This window comes from Pristis pectinata, chromosome 9 (genome assembly GCF_009764475.1).
Source record: "Pristis pectinata isolate sPriPec2 chromosome 9, sPriPec2.1.pri, whole genome shotgun sequence".
NCBI classification, from domain to species: domain Eukaryota; kingdom Metazoa; phylum Chordata; class Chondrichthyes; order Rhinopristiformes; family Pristidae; genus Pristis; species Pristis pectinata.
Window position 1 is genome coordinate 25,946,717 of NC_067413.1, and position 19,797 is coordinate 25,966,513.

Here is a 19,797-nt window from a genome sequence, read left to right on the forward strand (position 1 = left end):
AGGGTTGTAGCCTCAGCCAGCTCCATCACAGGCACAACCCTCCCCACCATTGAGGACATCTTCAAGAGGCGGTGCCTCAAGAAGGCGGCATCCATCATTAAGGACACTCATCACCTGGGACATGCCCTCTTCACGTTAATACCACCGGGGAAGAGGTACAGGAGTTTGAAGACCTACACTCAACAATTCAAGAACAGCTTCTTCCCCTCTGCCATCAGATTTCTGAACAGTCTATGAAACTATGAACACCACTTCGTTATTCCGTTTTATCACTGCCCTATTTATTTATTATGTAATTTACGTCTGGCACTGTACCGCCGCCGCAAAACAAAAAATTTCACGACATATATGTCAGTGATAATAAACCTGATTCTGATTCTGATTCTGATTCTGATTCTGATTCTGTCATGAAGAACAAAATCTACGTCCCTGATTAGGTGAGGATTGGATTATATTGTCTAGTAATTTGCTTTCACCTATTTTTGGAGCACTAACGTATTGTTGTGTTTAGCACTAGTACTACCAGATCCCCTCAAAATTTTGCAGACTTGGTCATAAGCAAGTTTGAAACAGCATTCGGGCAGTTTACACTCAGAAAGAAGCTTGAAAATGGGACTTGCCCAGTTCCTGACTGGACCACACTCAATTCATCATAGCTCCAGTCACTTTACTACACAGCAGTCAGAGAAGAGCATCAGCCACTAAAGGGACACCAAGCAAAAATCAAACTGCTGGACGAACTCAGTGGGTCAGAGCAGTCAAAGTTGAGTTTATTGTCATATGCACAAGTACATGTATGCACAGGTGCAATGAAAAACTTACTCGATGTTTAATTCCTCATCCCTCATCCCAGGAATCAATTTGGTCAACTTTTGTTGTACTCCCTCTATTGCAAGTAAATTCTTAATAGACATCGAATCATACAGGTACACAGCATGGAAACAGGCCCTTTGGACCCACTCATCCATACTGACCAAGTTGTCTTCCTGAGCTAGTCCCATTTGCCTGTGCTTGGCTCATATCCCACTAAACTTTTCCTATCCATGTACCTGTCAAAGTATCTTTTAAATGTAATTGTACCTGCCTCTACAACTTCCTCAGGCGTTTCCTTCCATATATCCGCCACCATCTGTGTGAAAAAGTTGACCCTCAGATCCCCTTTAAATCTTTCCTTCTCACCTTAAAACTATGCCTTCTAGTTTTAGTCTCCCCTACCCTGGGTAAAAGACTGTGACTATTCATCTTATCTATGCCCTTCATTATTTTATAAACCTTTATAAGGTCAGCCTCAGCCTCCTGTGCTCCAGGGAAAAAACCCTAGCCTATCCAGTATCTCCTTCTAACTCATGCCTTCCAGTCCTGGTAACTTCCTTGTGAATCTTTTCTGCATCCTGTCCAGCTTAAAGACATCCTTCCTATAGATTAAGTGACCAGAAGCACACATAATACTCCCACTGCAGTCTTACCAATGTCTTGTACAGCTGTAAATTGGTAAATTGGTTTATTATTGTCACATGTAAAGAGGTACAGTGAAAAACTTTGCATGCCATCCATACAGATCATTTCATCACATCAGTGCATTGAGGTAGTACAAGGGCAACCAATAACAGAATGCAAGATAAAATGTCACAGTTACAGAGAAAGTGCAGTGCAGGCAGACAATAAGTTGCAAGACCATAATGAGGTAGATTGTGAGATCAAGAGTCCACTTTATAATAGGGGATGGTTCAATAGTCTTAAAACAGCAGAATAGAAGCTATGCTTGAGCTTGGTGGTACGTGCTTTCAGGCTTTTGTATCTTCTGCCCAATGGGAGAGGGGAGAAGAGAGAATGTCCAGGGTGGGTGGGGTCTTTGATTATGTTGGCTGCTTTACTGAGGCAGTGAGAAGTAGACAGAGTCCATGGAGGGGACGCTGGTTTCCATGATGTACTGAGCTGTGTCCACAACTCTCTGCAGTTTCTTGCGGTCTCAGGTAGAGCAGTTGCCATACCAAGCCATCCCAACTCTTGTACTCAATGCCCTGACCAATGAAGGCAAGCATACCGAATGCCTTCTTCCTCAGATAGAGAGAACAGACTTGCACACAATACTCCAGGTGCAATCTTCCCAGGGTCCTGCATAACTGCAGTAAGATGTATTTACTTCTGTACTCAAAAACACTTGAAATTAAGGTCAACATATTGTTTACCTTCCCAACTGCTTGCTAAGCCTGCAGGTTGGCATTTGGTGATTCATGTACAAGGACACTCAGGTCCTTCTGAACAACAACACCTTTCAATCTCTCACCATTAATAAAAACACTCTGCCTTCCTATATCTTATATCAAAGTGGATGACCTCACATTTTTCCATATTAGTTTCCATCTGCCATGTCCTCGCCTATTGACATACCCTGTCTTTATCCCTTGTTTGTGAGGCATCCACCTCACAACCCACAGTGCCACATGCTTCAAGTCATCTACAAACATGGATATATTACACCTGATTCCAAATCATTGATATAGCTAGTGAATAGGTGCAGTCTTGGCATCTATGTCTGTAACACCGCAAACATCACAGGCTCCCAGCTCAAAAACATCCCATTTATTCTAACTTTCTGTTTTCTGTCTGTTAACCAATCCAGGACAGTATATTACACCAAACCTCTTTCGTGGCATCTTATCAAAGGCCTTCCGTAAGTCCAGATACACTACATCCACTGGTATCCATAAACTACAATGTCAAAAAAATCAACAGAGTTCATAAATCCATGTTGACTCTGCCCAATCCTACATTATTTTCCACAAGCCCTATTAACAATTCCTTAATGATAGACTCTAGCTATTCCCTACAACTGGTAGCAAGCTAACCAAACTGTAATTCCTCTTTTAACTTCCCCCTTCTTTCTTAGATTGTCTTTCAAGATCTTAGGATACAGATCACCAGGTCCTGGATATTTATCGACTTTCAATCTCCTTAATTTCGTCATTTTTTTAATGCCCCTTGTCTGATTTGTTATTCTCCACTATTTCCAGGAAGATTTCTGTGTCTTAGTGTCAAAGAATCATACAGCATTGTAAAAGGCCATTGAGCCCAACTCATCTATGCCAACCAGTGGGCACCTTTCTGTATTAATCCCATCTCCCAACATGATGATGGTACTAATGCCAAAGGGTGTCCACTGGTCAGCATGGACATTTCTCTGTGAAGATAGCCACAAAATACTTGTTTAATTTCTCTGCTTTTCCTTGTTCCCCATATGTTTATTACAGAGATTTGGCTGTCGCAAGGGCAGGATTGGCTGCTTGATGTTCTGGGGTTTAGATGTTTCAAAAGGGATAGGGAGGGAGGTAAAAAGAGTGGGGGGAGTGGCATTGCAAATCAGGGATAATATCACAGCTGCAGAAAGGGAGGACGTCGTGGAGGGATCATCTACTGAGTCAGTGTGAGTTAAGGTGGTGACAAATTGATGAAGGTAGAGCGGTGGATGTGGTGTATATGAACTTTAGTAAGGCATTTGACAAGGTTCCCCATGGTGGGCTCATCCAGAAAGTCATGAGGCATGGGATCCATGGAGACTTGGCTGTGTGGATTTGGAATTGGCTTGCCCACAGATATCAGAGGGTGGTGGTAGTTGGAGAGTATTCTGCCTGGAGGTCAGTGACCAGTGGTGTTCCACAGGGATCTGTTCTGGCACCCCTGGTCTTTGTGATTTTTGTAAATGACTTGGATGAGGAAGTGGAAGGATGGGTTAATAAGTTTGTAGATGACACGAAGGTTGGAGGTGTTGTGGATAGCACAGAAGGTTGTCATAGGTTAACAACAGGATATAGACAAGATGCAGAGTTGGGCAGAAAAATGGCAGATGGAGTTCAATCCAGAAAATTGTGAAGTGATACACTTTGGAAGAACGAACTTGAAGGTGGAGTACAAGGTTAATGGCAGGATCCTTGGCAGTGTGGAGGAACAGAAGGATTTTGGGGTCCAAGTCCATAGATCCCTCAAAGTTGTTGTGCAAGTTGACAGGGTAGCTTAGAAGGGGTATGAGTCAGGGGATTGAGTTCAAGAGCCGCGAGGCAATGTTGCAGCTCTATTAGACTCTAGTTAGACCACACTTAGAGTATTGTGTTCAGTTCTAGTCACCTCACTATCAGAAGGATGTGGAAGCTTTTGAGAGGGTACAGAGGAGATTTACCAGGATGCTGCCTGGATTAGAGAACATGTCTTATGAGGAAAGGTCGAGCGAGCTGGGGCTTTTCTCTTTGGAGAGATGAAGGATGAGAGGCGACTTGATAGAGGTGCATAAGATTATGAGGGTCATAGATAGAGTGCACAGCCAGCATGTTTTCCCCAGGGTGACAATGGCCAGTACCAGAGGACATCAGTTTAAGGTCAAAGCAGGAAAGTTTAGGGAAGATTTCAGAGGTAGGTTTTTTACACAGAGAGTGGTGGGTGCCTGGAATGCACTGCCGGCGGTGGTGGTAGAGGCTGATACAATAAGGACATTTAAAAGACTCTTAGATAGGCACATGAATGTAAGAAAAATGGAGGGTTATGAGCTGTGTAGGAGGGAAGGGTTAGATTGATCGTGGAGTTGGTGTTTATGTAGGTTGGCACAACATCATGGACCAAAGGGCCTGTATGGTGCTGTACTGTTCTATGTTCTATGTTCTATCCTGGTTAGTGTTTAAGAGACACACATTAACTTTGTTCTAAGTAAAAGCCCAAAGGATCCATGAGAGAAAGGCACATTGGATCCAAAATCTACTAAGTGACGGAAAGCAAAGGATAATGCTTGAAATGCATTGTTGTGACAGGAGGTTTGTTACCAATGGGGTTCCATAGGGCAGGGACTCATTTCTGCTTTACCAATGATACAAAAATTTTCCAAGTAATTGACAGTGAATGGGAAAGACTGAAAGAATTTATGGACAAGCTAGCCAATTCAGGTGGAGCAACAAGGCAAGGGAATATAGAGTAAATGGGAGGATATTGAGAGTCGTGGAGGAACAAACATAACTTGGAGTTCAGGTTAACAGATCCTTAAAGATAGCAGGACAGGTCAATAAAATGGTTAAAAAAGCACACTAGATGCTTTCCTTTATTAACTGAGGCATAGAATATAAAAGCATGGAGGTTATCCTCACACTGTATACAATATTAGGCCACAATTTGAGTACTACTTGCTGTTCCGGTCAACACGCATGAGAGGAAGATGTGATTATATTGGAGATGTGCAGAGGAGACTTATGAGGATGTTGCCTCAGCTAGAAAGTTGTAGCTATGAGAGAAAATTTGGTAGGTTGGGGTTGTTTTCCTTGATCAGAGGAGGGTGAAGAAGACAAAAATGAAGTACAGGATTATATGAGGGGGCTGGACAGAGTAAGTAGGAAGGATTAGTTTCCATTAGCTGAGGGTTCAAAATTTAAGATTTAAAATGTTGCAAGTACCCAGTAGATCAGGCAGTGTCTATGGAGAGAGATAAACGGTGTTAATACTACAGTGGATAATCTCACAGTAGCATTGGCCAGTTCTCACACAAACAGAAAAACTCTTATCTGCAATTGTTCAACTTGTTATTGAGTCCTGCAATGTGCCAATATGGAAGATGAAATACTGTTCCTCAGACTTATGTTGACCGTCGTTGGAACTGTGTAGAAGGCCACAGATGGATAGCTCAGAGTGTGAGTGGGATGGAGAGCTAAAATGGCAGGCAACATGAAGATTAGGTTATCCTTGTGGACTAAACAGAGGTGTTCTGCAGTGTTGTCACCTAATCTGCAAATGTTTTCTCCAATGTAGAGGAGACTACAACACGAACATTGAATGCAATAAACTCGATTAGAAAAAGTCTGAATGAATCACTGCACCTCCTGGAAGGATTGTTTGTGTCTGAATGGTAAGAAGGTGTTATATCTACTGCAGTTCTATAGTAAAGAGCCATAAAAAGGGTGGCTTCTAGAGATGAAAAACAGACTAGGAAGACACAAAGGGACTGTGGCACGGGAAGGGAAGGGGAGGGGAAGGGGAGGGGAGGGGAGGGGAGGGGAGGGGAGGGGAGGGGAGGGGAGGGGAGGGGAGGGGAGGGGAGGGGAGGGGAGGGGAGGGGAGGGGAAGGGAAGGGAAGGGAAGGGAAGGGAAGGGAAGGGAAGGGAAGGGAAGGGAAGGGAAGGGAAGGGAAGGGAAGGGAAGGGAAGGGAAGGGAAGGGAAGGGAAGGGAAGGGAAGGGAAGGGAAGGGAAGGGAAGGGAAGGGTGTGCCTGGAGACAGAACTACATTGAAGGTGGCAGAACATAGAAAGGATAATCCGCTGCATTCAGAGATCAGTGGGGTAGAAGATGAAAACCAGGAGAACCTTCTGGTCCTGGGAGAAGAAGGGGTGAGTGTGAAGTTGCAGGAAATAGATGTGGTAGAGGACTCTGACAACCACAGTAGAGGGCAAGACATGGTAGTGTCAAAAGAAGGAAATCTCAAAGATATCTTCCTGGAAAGTCTTTGGAATAGTCCTTACAGCAAACAGCATAGGAAAAAGTATGAATCAAGATTGCCAATCAATGTAAATAATTTTCTTTACTGATGACTTTTAGTGGGTCTGGTCAATTTCACAGGCAGTTTTGGCACAGTCTAATAAGGTAATGGCCTTTGAACGGTTGTTATCTAATATATTGGAATGGACAATATCTTGTGACGCATGCAAGAATGTATATATCTATGAGAAATTGGTTGACAATTAAGCTTAGTCCAGGTTTCAACATGTTCCAGTACCTGCTCTTGACTCTTTGCCTCAGTAAGACCATGAATTAAAATTGTTTTTACTTCATTGCCAGTTTGGAAAGCAAAGGAATTAAAAACAATAACTACTCTTAAGGCAATTTCTTCCCATGTTAAATGTCAATGAAATTACTTCTACTTAATTTGTTTTTATGTTCCCTTTCTACGTGGTAGGGGCTATAGCTGCGAACCCACTCACAGGGCGTGTTGTTGGTGGGCAGGAAGCAAAGCCTCACAGCTGGCCATGGCAGGTAAGCAAACTTTATTAATTCTTAGCACACTGATGATGCACAATAGGATAGTTGGAAGAAAATATCAGCCTTACAGTTTTGAAAATTGAGTTTATCAAGTAAACAGAGTCCCATATGACTCCATGGATGTGCTCTTCTTTATGATATATGGAGTTTTCTGTCACATAACATATATATAATATACATATAATATATGCATTGTCTCTGTTGATTGTAATTCATTAAATGTTAAATATAGGTACAAAATGGTAAAGTTTGCCATATGAATTAAGTTAAGCATTTAATTGTCTCATCAAAGGTACTTAAAGAAAGGAAATTTTTAGTTTTGTTTTCTGTATCCGCATGAATTCATTACAGATGCATTCAAGATAGTTCTCAGAACTCCCTCCTTCCTTCCATTCCTCTTCCTAGGCCTGACCACCACGTCGCCCTGTGACTAGCACAGAATACCAGTTTTGTATCCACAGCTCAACAGCAATGTTTAATCTGAAGGAGAAATTGTTTAATGCAAGGACACATTTTTCCTTAATTTTTTGTTTGATGTGAGGATACATATTTCCTTGATTCTTTGCCTTTCCTTTATGCCACATAGTGATGCTTCAGAACTGCATTTCCGTAATCCAGTGAACCTTATTAATGTTCTGAGCTCAAGTTTCAAAGGCACTCTTCTGGTACATACCAAGCATGGGCACATCTTTGCCATTCAAACAGTTTTCCAAGCCTGAGTCTATCTTGTACCAAAAAGGAAAATAATCCAAGGCCTTTTTTTTATTTTAGGCCTCTCTGCAGTTTGCTTATGACTTCGACCCTGACTTCTTCCAACATTTGTGTGGTGGAAGCCTCATTTCTGCAAATTGGGTCATGACTGCTGCACATTGCATTGTTGAGTAAGTCTGTTATATTAAGATAAGTGTTGTATTATTTTTATTTGTACTGATATTCAGCATGGAAGCAAGCCGAGGAGCTCCTGTCTCACAAAGTTGATTTAGTCTATTGAGAACATGATGAAGATGATTGATGCAGGTAGGGCAGTGGATGTTGTCTACATGGATTATGTCCCACTTGGTTCAGTCCCTTCCTATCTATGTCCAAGACACTTCACATAGTCTCCATCATTTCAACATCTTCCAGTTCTCCAGCCCTGACCGCCTCATCTCCACCTCTTCCACAAGTCTCTGTATACTTCCATCCTCCATCAGGAAGGCCTTCAGCCTCTCCGTTTCTTTCTCAATGACAGACCAAACCAATTGCCCTTCACTGCCACCCTTCTCTGTCTGGTGGAACTCACCCTTAACAACTTCTCTTTCGGCTCCTCCCACTTTCTTCAGACTAAAGGTGTAGCCATGGGTACCCGCATGGGCCCCAGCTATGCTTGCCTCTTTGTCGGCCATGTTCCAAGCCTACACCAGTAATGCCCCCCAAATCTTTCTCCGCTACATTGATGACTACATTGGCGCTGCTTCCTGCACCTATGCTGAGCTTGTCAATTTCATCAACTTTGCCTCCAACTTCCACCCTGCTCTCAGATTCACTTGATCCATCTCTGACACCTCTCTCCCCTTTCTGGATCTCTCTGTCTCCATCTCCAGAGACAGATTAACCACAGACATTTCCTACAAACTCACTGACTGCCACAGTTACCTTGACTACACCTCTTCCCACCCTGTCACTTGTAAGAATGCCATCCCCTTCTCCCAGTTTCTCTGCCTCCACTGCATCTATTCCCATGATGAGGCTTTCCATTCTAGGGCATCAGAGAGGTCCTCCTTTTTCAGTAAGCAGGGTTTCCCTTCTATCACCTTCAATGCTGCCCTTTCCCATATCTCCTCCATTTCCCACACGTCTGCCCTCAGCCCCTCCCTCCACCGACATAACAGGAACAGGGTTTTCCTTGTCCTCACCTACCACCCCACGAGCCTCCGTATTCAACACATCATTCTCCACAACTTCTGCCACCTCCAATGGGATCCTACCACCAGACACATCGTCCACTCACCCCCTCTCTCTGCCTTCTGCAGGGACCGCTCTCTCCACAACTCCCTTGTCCACTCATCCCTCCCCACTGATAACCCCCCGGCACTTATGCCTGCAACCGCACCAAGTGCTACACCTGACCCTACACCTCCTCCATCACCACTATTCAAGGTCCCAAACAATCCTTGCAGGTGAGGCAGCCCTTCACCTGTGAGTCCAAGGATGTCATTTATTGCAGCCAGTGCTCCCGGTGCGGCCTCCTGTACATCGGTGAGACCTGATGGAGATTGGGTGACCACTTCATCGAGCACCTTCGTTCTGTCCACCACAACAGCCAGGACCTCCCAGTGGCCACCCACTTGAATTCCACATCCCGCTCCCATACTGACATGTGTATTCATAGCCTCCTCTACTGCCACGTAGAGGCCAGACGCAGGTTGGGGGAAAGAACACCTCATATTCCACCTTGAGAGTCTCCAACTTGATGGCCCAACATCGATTTCTCTAACTTCCGGTAACCCCACTCCCTTTTTCTTCCCCCCAACTCCTTTGTCTTCCCTTATTCCCGTGGCTTCCTTCCCCCACCTTGATAACTTGGCCATCTCATCTCCTCCCCTCCCCCATCCTTTATTCCATGGTCCACTGCCATCTCCTACCGGATTCCTCCTTCTTCAGCCCTTTGCCTCTTCTACCTATCACCTCTCAGCTTATTACATCATCCCCCCCTCCCCCATCCACCTACCATCCCCCTCACCTGGACTTGTCTATCACCTGCCTGTGTGTGATCTTCCCCCTCCCCTCACCTTCTGGCTTCTGCCCTCTTCCTTTCCAGTCCTGATGAAGGGTCTCGGCCCGAAACATCGACTGTTTATTTCCCTCCATGGATGCTGCCTGACCTGCTGAGTTCTTCCAGCACTTTTCGTGTATTGCTCCAGATTCCAACATCTGCAGAATTTTTTGTGTCTCTGGACTTTAGTAAAGTATTTTACAAAGTCCCTCATGGTAGGCTGGTCCAGAAGATTAAGTAACATGGGATCCACAATGAGCTGGGAAATTGCATCCAACATTAGCTTGGTCATAAAGTAGAGGGTTATTTCTCTGACTGGAGGTCTGTGACCAGTGCTGTTCTGCAAGGATCAGTGCTGGGACCACTGTTGTTTGTAACATATATTAATGATTTGGAAGAAAATGTAGATGGTCTAATTAGTAGGTTTCCAGATGACACGAAAATTGGCGGAGTTGTTGACAGCAGGAAGGTTATCAAAGAATACAGCAGGATATGAATCAATTGTAAACTTGGGTGGAGAAATGGCAGATGGAATTTTGGGAGGTTAAATGCAAGAGGTAAGTATACAGTAAATGGCAGGAACCTTTGGAGAATTGATGTACAGTGGGATGTTGGGGTGCAAGTCCATAGCTCCTTGAAAGTGCTAACACAGGTGGATAGGGTGATAAGAAGGTGTACGGTATGCTTGCTTTCATCAGTCAGGGAATTAAGTATAAAAGTTAACAAGTTATGTTTCAATGGCATAAAGCTTTGGTTGGGCCACATTTGGAGTATTGTGTGCAGTTCTGTCACCGAATTACAGAAAGGATGTGGAGGCTTTGGAGAGGGTGCAGAAGAGGTTTACCAGAATATTGCCTGGATTGGAGAGTATTAGCAATAAGGAGAGGTTGGACAAACTTGGATTGTTGTTTATGGAGCGCTGGAGGCTGAGAAACAACCTGATAAAAATTTATAAAATCATTTGAGGCAAACAGTCTTTCTCCCTGCAGTCCTATGATTTAACAAAAATAGAATTATTAATTGATCACAAGAATTAATTTCTATCAATTACTCTGCAACAGGTTCAGATGTCAAGTGAGAAAAACTCTCAGTGGTGGGGAGTTTTGGGTGCACAATCACTTGTTGTTCCTATATGTTTTTTTATGGAAAGAGTCTATTCAGTATATATTGGACTCTGTTAATCACTGGGCTGGAGTCCAGTTCCACAACTCATTTATTGAACTATTGTTAGTTTTGAATGTACTCCTCTCTAAGCACAGGCTGCATCCTTTGGATAAAGTGAAGAATAGTATGACAAAGTATCTACTGGAGGAACTCAGCAGGTCGAGCAGCGAGGTATGCTAGGTGTAGGTGGGAAGGGACTGGAGAAGAGGAGACAGGAGACAGGATGGAGTCAAGGTATGAGGAGATAAGTTCATTGGAGCAAGAGCAGGCAGAAATAATGGGCCTACAAGGACAGTCCTGTTTGTGGATCTTGGGTAACAGATAGCAGCAGGAAGTACAGGGTTGGGGCACTGTCATGTTGGAGGCTGTGGAGGGGGGATTTCCTGATATGATGAGATGTGTGTAAGTGCGGGAGACTGTGGCCTGGTGTTCATTGGTGGGGTCATGCTCCAGGGGACGTATGAGGACGTATCCGAGAGCTGCCATCTGCAAGGTAGAGGTCAGCCTGTTAGACTTGAGCAGCACCGTCCTTGCCTGTGAGTTTGATGACTAGGTTGGGATTGGTGCAAAGTGAATGGAGGGCTGCATATTCGGAGGGGTTGAGGTTAGAGTTGACGAGGGGAGTGGAGAAATCGCTGTGGTTGATGTCATATCAGCAATTAGAGATGGAAAGGTTAAGAGAGGGAAAAAGGCCTGAAGGGGGTGTCCAAGAGGAAGGGGAGTGTTAGAGACATGAGAAGGGGTCATCAGCAGGGGGTGAGGACTCCTTGCCAAAGAAATAGGCACAAAGGCGGAGATGACAGAGGAAAGGCTTGACATCATGATGGGCTGGGAACTTGTTGAGGTATGGGTGCAGGGGTACAAACCTAAGGTCTCTGTTGAGGACTGACCATTTAGCATCATAGAGGGGGAGGATGGAGAAGATAGTGAAGATCCAGCAGAGGTTGAAGCTGGAGAAAGGAGTGGGGTCATAAGAAGGAGAAGAGAGTAATGGGAGGTGGGAGGAGTGTGAGCCGAGGGGAGGCGGGAGTCAGGGAAAGAGGGGAGGAGTGTGAAAAAGTGAAGGATAGTTTTTCATTATCTACATTATCTAGAGCAATTAATTGAAATTTATGGATAATTTGATATCTGTCACACGGATGTATATGCAGTGGTATCTTTTTAGACCCTAAGTTTGGTCAAACAGTATAATGTTTGACAATTTGCATCATTTTTTGGCTTTAAATCCTTTTAAATTATGAGTTCCCATCTTTGGAAATGCAATAGCAGTTGCACTGCAGGAAGTCTCCACCTTTAGTGGGATTTTTGCTTGCTGATGCCTTAGCCCACTGGAGTAACCCACTGGTTGCCAAATGAATCCCTATCCAAAGAAAAAGTGCAAGGGCTAGGATAGTATTGATGGGTTGGAAAAAGTCCTCCCTTCTGGTTCCACCTCAAACGAGAATCTCCCATACATGTGTTCGTAATTAATTACGGAATTTTATTTCCTGTTTCCTATGAGATGTTATCCTGGCCAATATTTACCCCTCAATCAATATTAGTAAAACAGATTACATCTGGTCAGTTTTTCCCTGTAACCATGAGAGTTTGTTGTAAGCAAACCGACTGCTGCATTTTCTACTTTACAATAAAGGCAGCATTTCAGAACTCCTTAACTAACTGTAAGATGCTTTACGGTTTCCTTCGGTTGTGAAAGGTGTTACATTGAAGGAAATCTTTCCTGTTTTCCTTTCAGCGTCCCGGGAAGATTTGCTGTTGTTCTTGGAGAGCACGATCTGCAGCACAAAGGCAATGAATATTTGAGACATGCTCAATCAATCATCATTCATCCTAAATGGAACCCAATGTATCTTGAAAATGGGTAATTAACAATTTTAAAATTTAGAACTTTCAACTATTGAGAGCTCTTTTTACGAATTATTCTATAGTTGCACAGCAGGTACGTCTGTCTACTTAATGACTGTTGGCGCACTTCAAGAATAATCAATTATGCATGAAGTATCTGAAATATTTCTGAGAGACACAAGCTGCAGCAAGTGTACAAGAAACTCTTCCTTACAATTTGTTTTTGTGTCTCAGTGATACAAGGATGATATAAATTGTCCAGATTATTTTCACAATCAATGGCTCTCTTCTATAAAGTATTTCTCTATGAAATTATGCCCTAGATTTTTCATTAGAATTGTCAGCCCTCATCCATAACTAAAAGAACTGGGAGGAAATACTTTTAAGTATAATATCAGCAGCAATATTTGTGGATTTTCCACTGTTAGTTTCAGGAAAGTACAAAATACTCTCCTATAAATATATGAGCCCATTATGCTGCTATGCACAATGGAAATGCATGCTGCTTAACAAATTTGTGGCCTTGATTTTCTACTACTTACTGGTCCTAGAGCACAGTACGTGGTTATGTTGCTGGACTAGTAATGCAGTAAACACAAGTTCAAACCTCACCATAACACTTTGAGACTTGTGGTTTCAATATGTGGCAGCAACTGTCAAATTGTTATACCCATTAGGAAGGAAATCCACTATACTCTGTCTTGGAGCACCTAGTCTAACATCACTCGAGGCATTCTAAAGTGATTTAGCAAAGTTAATCGCACAGGAAGACCCACTGCCACCTTCTAATGTTAAAGAGGGGTGGGTAATAAATGCCATTAATTGAAGCAACTCTTTTATTCCAAGAAGGTGTAGAAAGGAATCATGATGACCAGTGTAAGACTACAGTATGTTTGGCAAGTGTAAAACTACAGTATGTTTATGGAAAGTACAGGAATTGCTTGATTTACAAATGTTTGATTTGCTAATTTTTGCTATAATGCCATTGACTCTTTAGGGTATGTGTCTACAATTTATGAACCGTTTTTACACTACAACAAATAATTTGCCGCTCTCTACCATAGGAATACACTGCAATGAAACATCTATAATGCATTTCACCCAGTCTTTTCAATTTACAAAAATTCACTTAACATTAAGCTTAGCAGGAATGTATCCCTTCATAGATCAAGGAATAGTGGTAGACCTTATTCCACATAAGGATGTTGTAATAGGCAAGAGCAAATCACAGCCTGCAGCCTGGAATTATACAAGTATATATACTAGTTTCTGCAGTACAGTAACAGGTCACTTTGCTCAACAGATACATGCCAGTATTTATGTTCCACTTAAACCTCCTACTCTTCTCCATCTAACCTTCTCTTTCAACATTTTCTAACCTTCTCTTTCTTTCTTACTCATATGTTTCATTCACTTGCACCTATACTGACCACCCACCTCCACCACTCCTCCTTATGGTGAGTTCCACATTTTAACATTCTCAGTTAAAAACTTTCTCCTGAATTCCTTTTGAGTTCATAGCAACTCATATTTATGACCTTTTATTCTGATATCTGACACGTTAAACAGTCTTGACTATGTCCACCCAAGGAAAGCCTTTCATATTTTTTATCAGGTTACCCCTTCAGTGTATTCCATTCTACAGTGAAGGCCCTGAGCATTTTCACTCTTTCCTAATAGACATGTCTATTATAGTTTTTTACACTTCCTTAAATATCACTATTTACCTTTCATAACATGGAGGGTGAAACTGGCAATTTCAGTTCAAAGAAAGTTCTATACTAGTTCAACATACATTCTCTGCTTTTCATTTTGGTTATTGTACTTGAAAAACTAACTCCAGAAGTTAATTTGAGTCACCAGCATTCATAAGGGGTGAGAACAGAAGCATGAAAATAGAAGCGTGGTTAAGAACTCTTTCAACCATGGTAAAGGGGAAACCACAGTTAAGGGCTTCTTGTCGCTTGTCAGTTTGATTCTCCATCCCACTCCCTCTCTATCTCTCCTCCTCTCTACAATTTAAACCTTCCCTACCAATACAGGACATACAGTACATAATTGAAAGTACTGAACAAAAAGCAGTGGGGGGCTTATAAGTTAGGTTGGAAAAGACAAATTGCTGCCTATTCTTTAATGCATAAATGTTCTTTTGCACATGTTTCAATGAGTCTGTGGCCATTTCTGCCTATTGGGAAATTGGAGCAGGCCCTTTGTGTTCTGATTTGCCTTAACCCAGGTGTCATGTCCCTGTTGTATTTCACATATCTGATGGCTTCATCAACCTGCATAGCATTGGAAATCAGCCTTCAGCCTTCTTTTTAATACTGCTAAACAAAAGCTAACCCCACAGCAAATTATGAACCATGTTTGATTTAACAGGTCCCCACAGGGACATCAGTTTTATTGTTACTGAGTCAATCCGAGAGATTTCTTTATGTTGTCCTTTTCCAGACAAACACTACTGATAAAGGAATGGGTTCCACTGCTTGTGGATGGCAGAGAATAACAATAGCAATATCTTGACGTAAGGATGTCCCAATTTTGAGGTATTTTGGGTGATCCCAATTTGGCATCAAGGAAAAACATAGTACCCATTTATCACAGCAAAAAATGAGTGAAATCCAGTTTCTAGGGAGGGATTCCTCCATTATCCTGTGCAATATGTTTCCCTCAACCAACATCACTAAAGCCACTCATTTTATTTGCTGCCTTTTGTGGAATACTGCTGTGTCTAAGTTGGCTGCAGCATTTCCATACTATTCTGGCCCAGTGACAAAAGGAGCATTGCTGGATCTGATTCTGAGAAATAAGCCAGGCCAAATGGAGGAAATATTAGTGAGGAAACAGCAGTCATAAGATCACAAGGTTTAGAATAGCTATGGGAAAGAATATTGACCAATCCAAGGGAAAGCTAGTTCATTTGAGAAACTGTCCGTTTCAATGGGTAGGGAACATAGCTGGGCCAAATAAACTGGAAACAAAGTTTGGCAGGCAAAATAGTAACTGAGATGGACAGGCTTCAGCTACAGTCTAAGTACATTTTCATGAGGCTGAAGGGTAGGGAAATTAAAGCCTGAATGACCAAAAAGACAGAGAATAAAAGTGAGCAGGTAAAAAGAGTAGAATCAGAGGGGAAGTAAAAAGGAGGCTACAGAGGCAAGGGGAGAGATTGAAAAAAGACTGGCAGTAAATATAGAAGAGGGGAAATCAAAAATATTCTATAGACAGCAGGTAATGGGTTGTAAGAGGAGAGGTGGGACCAAAAAGAGAACAAAATGGAAATCTACTCCTTCAACTTCTTGAAATCTCTTGACATCCTCCTCCCTACTCATAATCTAACCAAATTTAGTCAAAGAGTTGTAGAGTCATACAGCACAGAAACAGGACATTCAGCTCACCATGTCTATCCTGACCATCAAGTACCTATCCGTACTCATCCCATTTATCAGCACTTGGTCCACAACCTACTATGCCTTGGTAATTCAAGTGCTTATCCAGATGTTTCTTAAATTTTGTGAGAGTACCTGCCTCCACCACCTTCTCAGGCAGTGTGCTCCAGATAGCAACCACCCTCTGGGTGAAAAAATTCTTCTGCAGATCTCCTGTAAAACTCTAATTCCTCACCTTAAACCTGTGCACTCTAGTCTTAGACACCTCTACCATGGGGAAAACTTTCTTATTGTCTATATAAAACAAAGAACGTAATTTATACCTGGAGCCAGAGGAAGCGGGCGAGGTACTAAATGAGCACTTTGCATTGGTATTCACCAAGGAGAAGGACGTGGAGGAAATGATATCAGGGTTGATATCAAGAAGGAAGAGGTGTTGGGTTTCTTGAAGAAAATTAAGGTGGATAAGTCCCAAGTGCCTAATGGGATCTATCAAATGTAAGAAGAAAGTATACAGTAAATGACAAGACCCTTTAGAGCACTGAAGTGCAGAGAGATCTTGGGGTGCAGTCCATAACTCCTTCAGTAGATAGGGTGGTAAAGAAAGCACATGGCATGCTTGCCTTCATCAGTCGGGGCACTAAGTATAAAAGTAAGGAAGTTGTGTTGCAATTGTATAAAACTTGTTAGGCCACATTTGGAGTAATGTGTACAGTTCTGGTCGCCGCATTACAGGAACGATGCGGATGCTTTGGAGGGGTTGCATAAAAGGTTCACCAGAATGTTGCCTGGATTGGAGTGTATTAGCTATAAGGAGAGGTTGGACAAACTTGGATTGTTTTTTCCTGAGCGTCGGAAGCTAAGAGTAGATAGTCAGAGTCTTTTTCCGGGAATAGAAGTGTCAATTACCAGAGGGCATAGCTTTAGGGTGAGGGGGAAAGTATAATGGAGATTTGTGATGCAAGTTTTTACACACAGAGTGAGAACTGCCTGGAACGTGCTGCCAGGGGAGGTGGTGGAAACAGATATGATAGCAATGCTAAAGAGGTATTTAGACGGGCACATGAACAGGCAGGGAATGGAGGGATGTAGACCATGTGCAGGCAGGTGGGATTAATTTAATTTGGCATCAGGGTTGGCGCAGACATCATGGGCCGGTGGGCCTATTCCTGTACTGTATACTTCTAAGTTCTTTACGTCTTTCATAATTTTGTACACCTCTTTCAGGTTCCCCGTTCAGCCTGCTCTGCTCCTCGGAAAACAAACCAGCTTATCCAGTCTCTCCTCACAACTGTAACATTTCATCCCTGGCATCATCCTGATGAATCCTTGGTATTATTGGCAAACTTGGAAATATAACATTTGATCCCCTCAGCCAAGTTATTGATATAAGTTGTGAATTGCTGGGGTCCAAGTACCAGTCCCCATTCTGAAACCTAGATCACTGAGCTGCTGGGATTTATTGGTTTTTAGTATCATCAACTTTTCTGGCACTTTTTTCACTAATAGTTATTTCCTTTGTTTCTTCGCTCTCAATAGGCCCTTGGTTCACAGGTATTTCTGGTATTTATTTAGAGATGATCCAGAAAAGATTTACCAAAATGATTGCAAAGATGAGGGAGTTTAGGTTTGCAGATAGAATAGAGAAGCTGGAGTTGTTCTATCTGGAACATCTGATGGTGTATTTAAAATCAGGAAAGGCACAGACAGAGCAGATAGCTACCACAGGGGGAAGGGTCAAGAACATGAGTAAATTTTTTTTTACTCAGAGAGTGGTTATTGTCTGGAATCCATTGCCAAGTGTAGTGGTAGAGGCAGATTCAATTGTAGCATTCAAAAGGGGAATGGATCGTAGCTGAAAGAGTTTGCAGAGAGACAAGTTTGGGGAGTGGAACAGGCTGTTAATAGAGCCAGTATGGACACCACAGGCAGAATGGCCTCCTTCCGTACTGTAACCATCCAGTAATTTTGTGAAAACAATAGTGATTATACATCTACAGTACTTCATTGTCTATAAAGCACTTTGGATGGTTTAAGATCATAAAAGGCACAATGTAAATAAAAGTTACACTGGTTTCAATAAATTGATATTTAAACTTTCCGGTAGAGAGCAACAAAGTAGTGCTCAACCATGAGAATGATGGCTGACTTTATTTCTTCTCTCTTACCTCATGGAGGAGAAATAAAGGAGGTTAATTGGAGTCATGGAGTCATACAGCACGGAACCAGGCCCTTCGGCCCAACTTGTCCATGCCATCCAAGTCACCCATCTAAGCTAGTCCCATTTGCCCTCGTTTGGCCGATATCCCTCTAAACCTTTCCTTTCCATGTACCTGTCAAAGTATCTTTTAAATGTTGTTATTGTACTTGTATCAACTACTTCCTCTGGCAGTTTGTTCCATATATGCACCAACCTCTGCATGAAGAAATTGCTCCTCGGGTCCCTTTTAAATCTTTCCTCTCTCACCTTAAACCTATGCCCTCTAGTTTTTGATTCCTTTTTCCTGGGAAAAAGATTGTGTGCATTCACCCTCTCTATGTCCCTTGTGATATTATATGCATCTATAAGGTCTCCTAGGCTCTAAGGAATAAAGTCCTAGCCAACCCAACCTCTCCCTATAACTCAGGCCCCTGAATCCTGGCAACATTGTAGTACTTGTTTGGTGATCTGTTAACTCAGGAATAACTGGGAATCTTTTACCAATGTAAGGCATATAGGAATTACATTTTATATCTATCCCTTGAACTTCAGAAATGATATTGCCCTAATCCGACTGGCAGAGCCTGCGTATACCACTCATGATGTAAAAGTAGCTACCTTACCACATCCTGGTCAGATCCTTCCCGATGGGTACCCATGTTACATCACAGGATGGGGATTAACGGAACGTAAGTACAAAACAATGTGACAATAAATAGAAGACAACCACAGAACAGATCAAATAAAGGGTTTATACAAATAATTATTAGAATGTGGAAATCACTGCTACATGTAGAATGTGGAAATCACTAAGTCCAGCGAAAGGAAATTAGTTGAACATCGTAGGGTGGGAACCAGTAAAGAAAGTGAAGGAGGCTAATATAGAGTATGGATAATATTCAAGGTTGGTTGGATTATGCAATCAGTTTCTAGAGAATGAGAACGAGAATCAGGTTTATTATCACTGACATGTGTTGTGAAATTTGTTGTTTTGTGGTAGCAAGACAATGCAAGACATAAAAATAACTGTAAGTTACAAAAATAAACAAATAGTGCAAAAAAGGAATAACAAGGTAGTGTTCATGGGTTCATGGACTGTTTAGAAATCTGATGGTGGAGGGGAAGAAGCTGTTCCTGAAACATTGAGTGTGGGTCTTCAGGCTCCTGTACTTCCTCCTCGATGGTAGCAACATGAAGAGGGCATGTCCCAGGTGACGAGGGTCCTTAATGATAGATGCCGCCACCTTGAGGTACTGCCTCTTGAAGATGTCCTCAGTGGCAGTCAGGGTTGTGCCTGTGATGTCGCTGGCTGAGTCTACAACCCTCTGCGGCCCCTTGCAATCCTGGGCATTGGAGCCTCCATACCAGGCAGTGATGCAACCAGTCAGAATGCTCTCCAATCTTTATCTGTAGAAATTTGCAAGAGACTTTGGTGACA

At 42.6% G+C, this 19,797-nt stretch overlaps 1 protein-coding gene across 1 annotated transcript in view; it reads left to right on the forward strand.

Annotated features, from left to right (window-relative positions):
- The first annotated feature begins 5,782 nt into the window (after positions 1-5,782).
- The window catches only part of LOC127574452 (chymotrypsin-like elastase family member 2A), a 97,855-nt gene continuing 83,840 nt past the window's right edge, over positions 5,783-19,797 (forward strand). The window contains exons 1-2 of the mRNA XM_052023469.1: positions 5,783-5,878; positions 6,924-7,000. Coding sequence (XP_051879429.1) covers positions 5,836-5,878; positions 6,924-7,000 — 120 coding nt within the window. The 5' untranslated portion in view covers positions 5,783-5,835. The remainder of the gene's footprint in view (positions 5,879-6,923; positions 7,001-19,797) is intronic.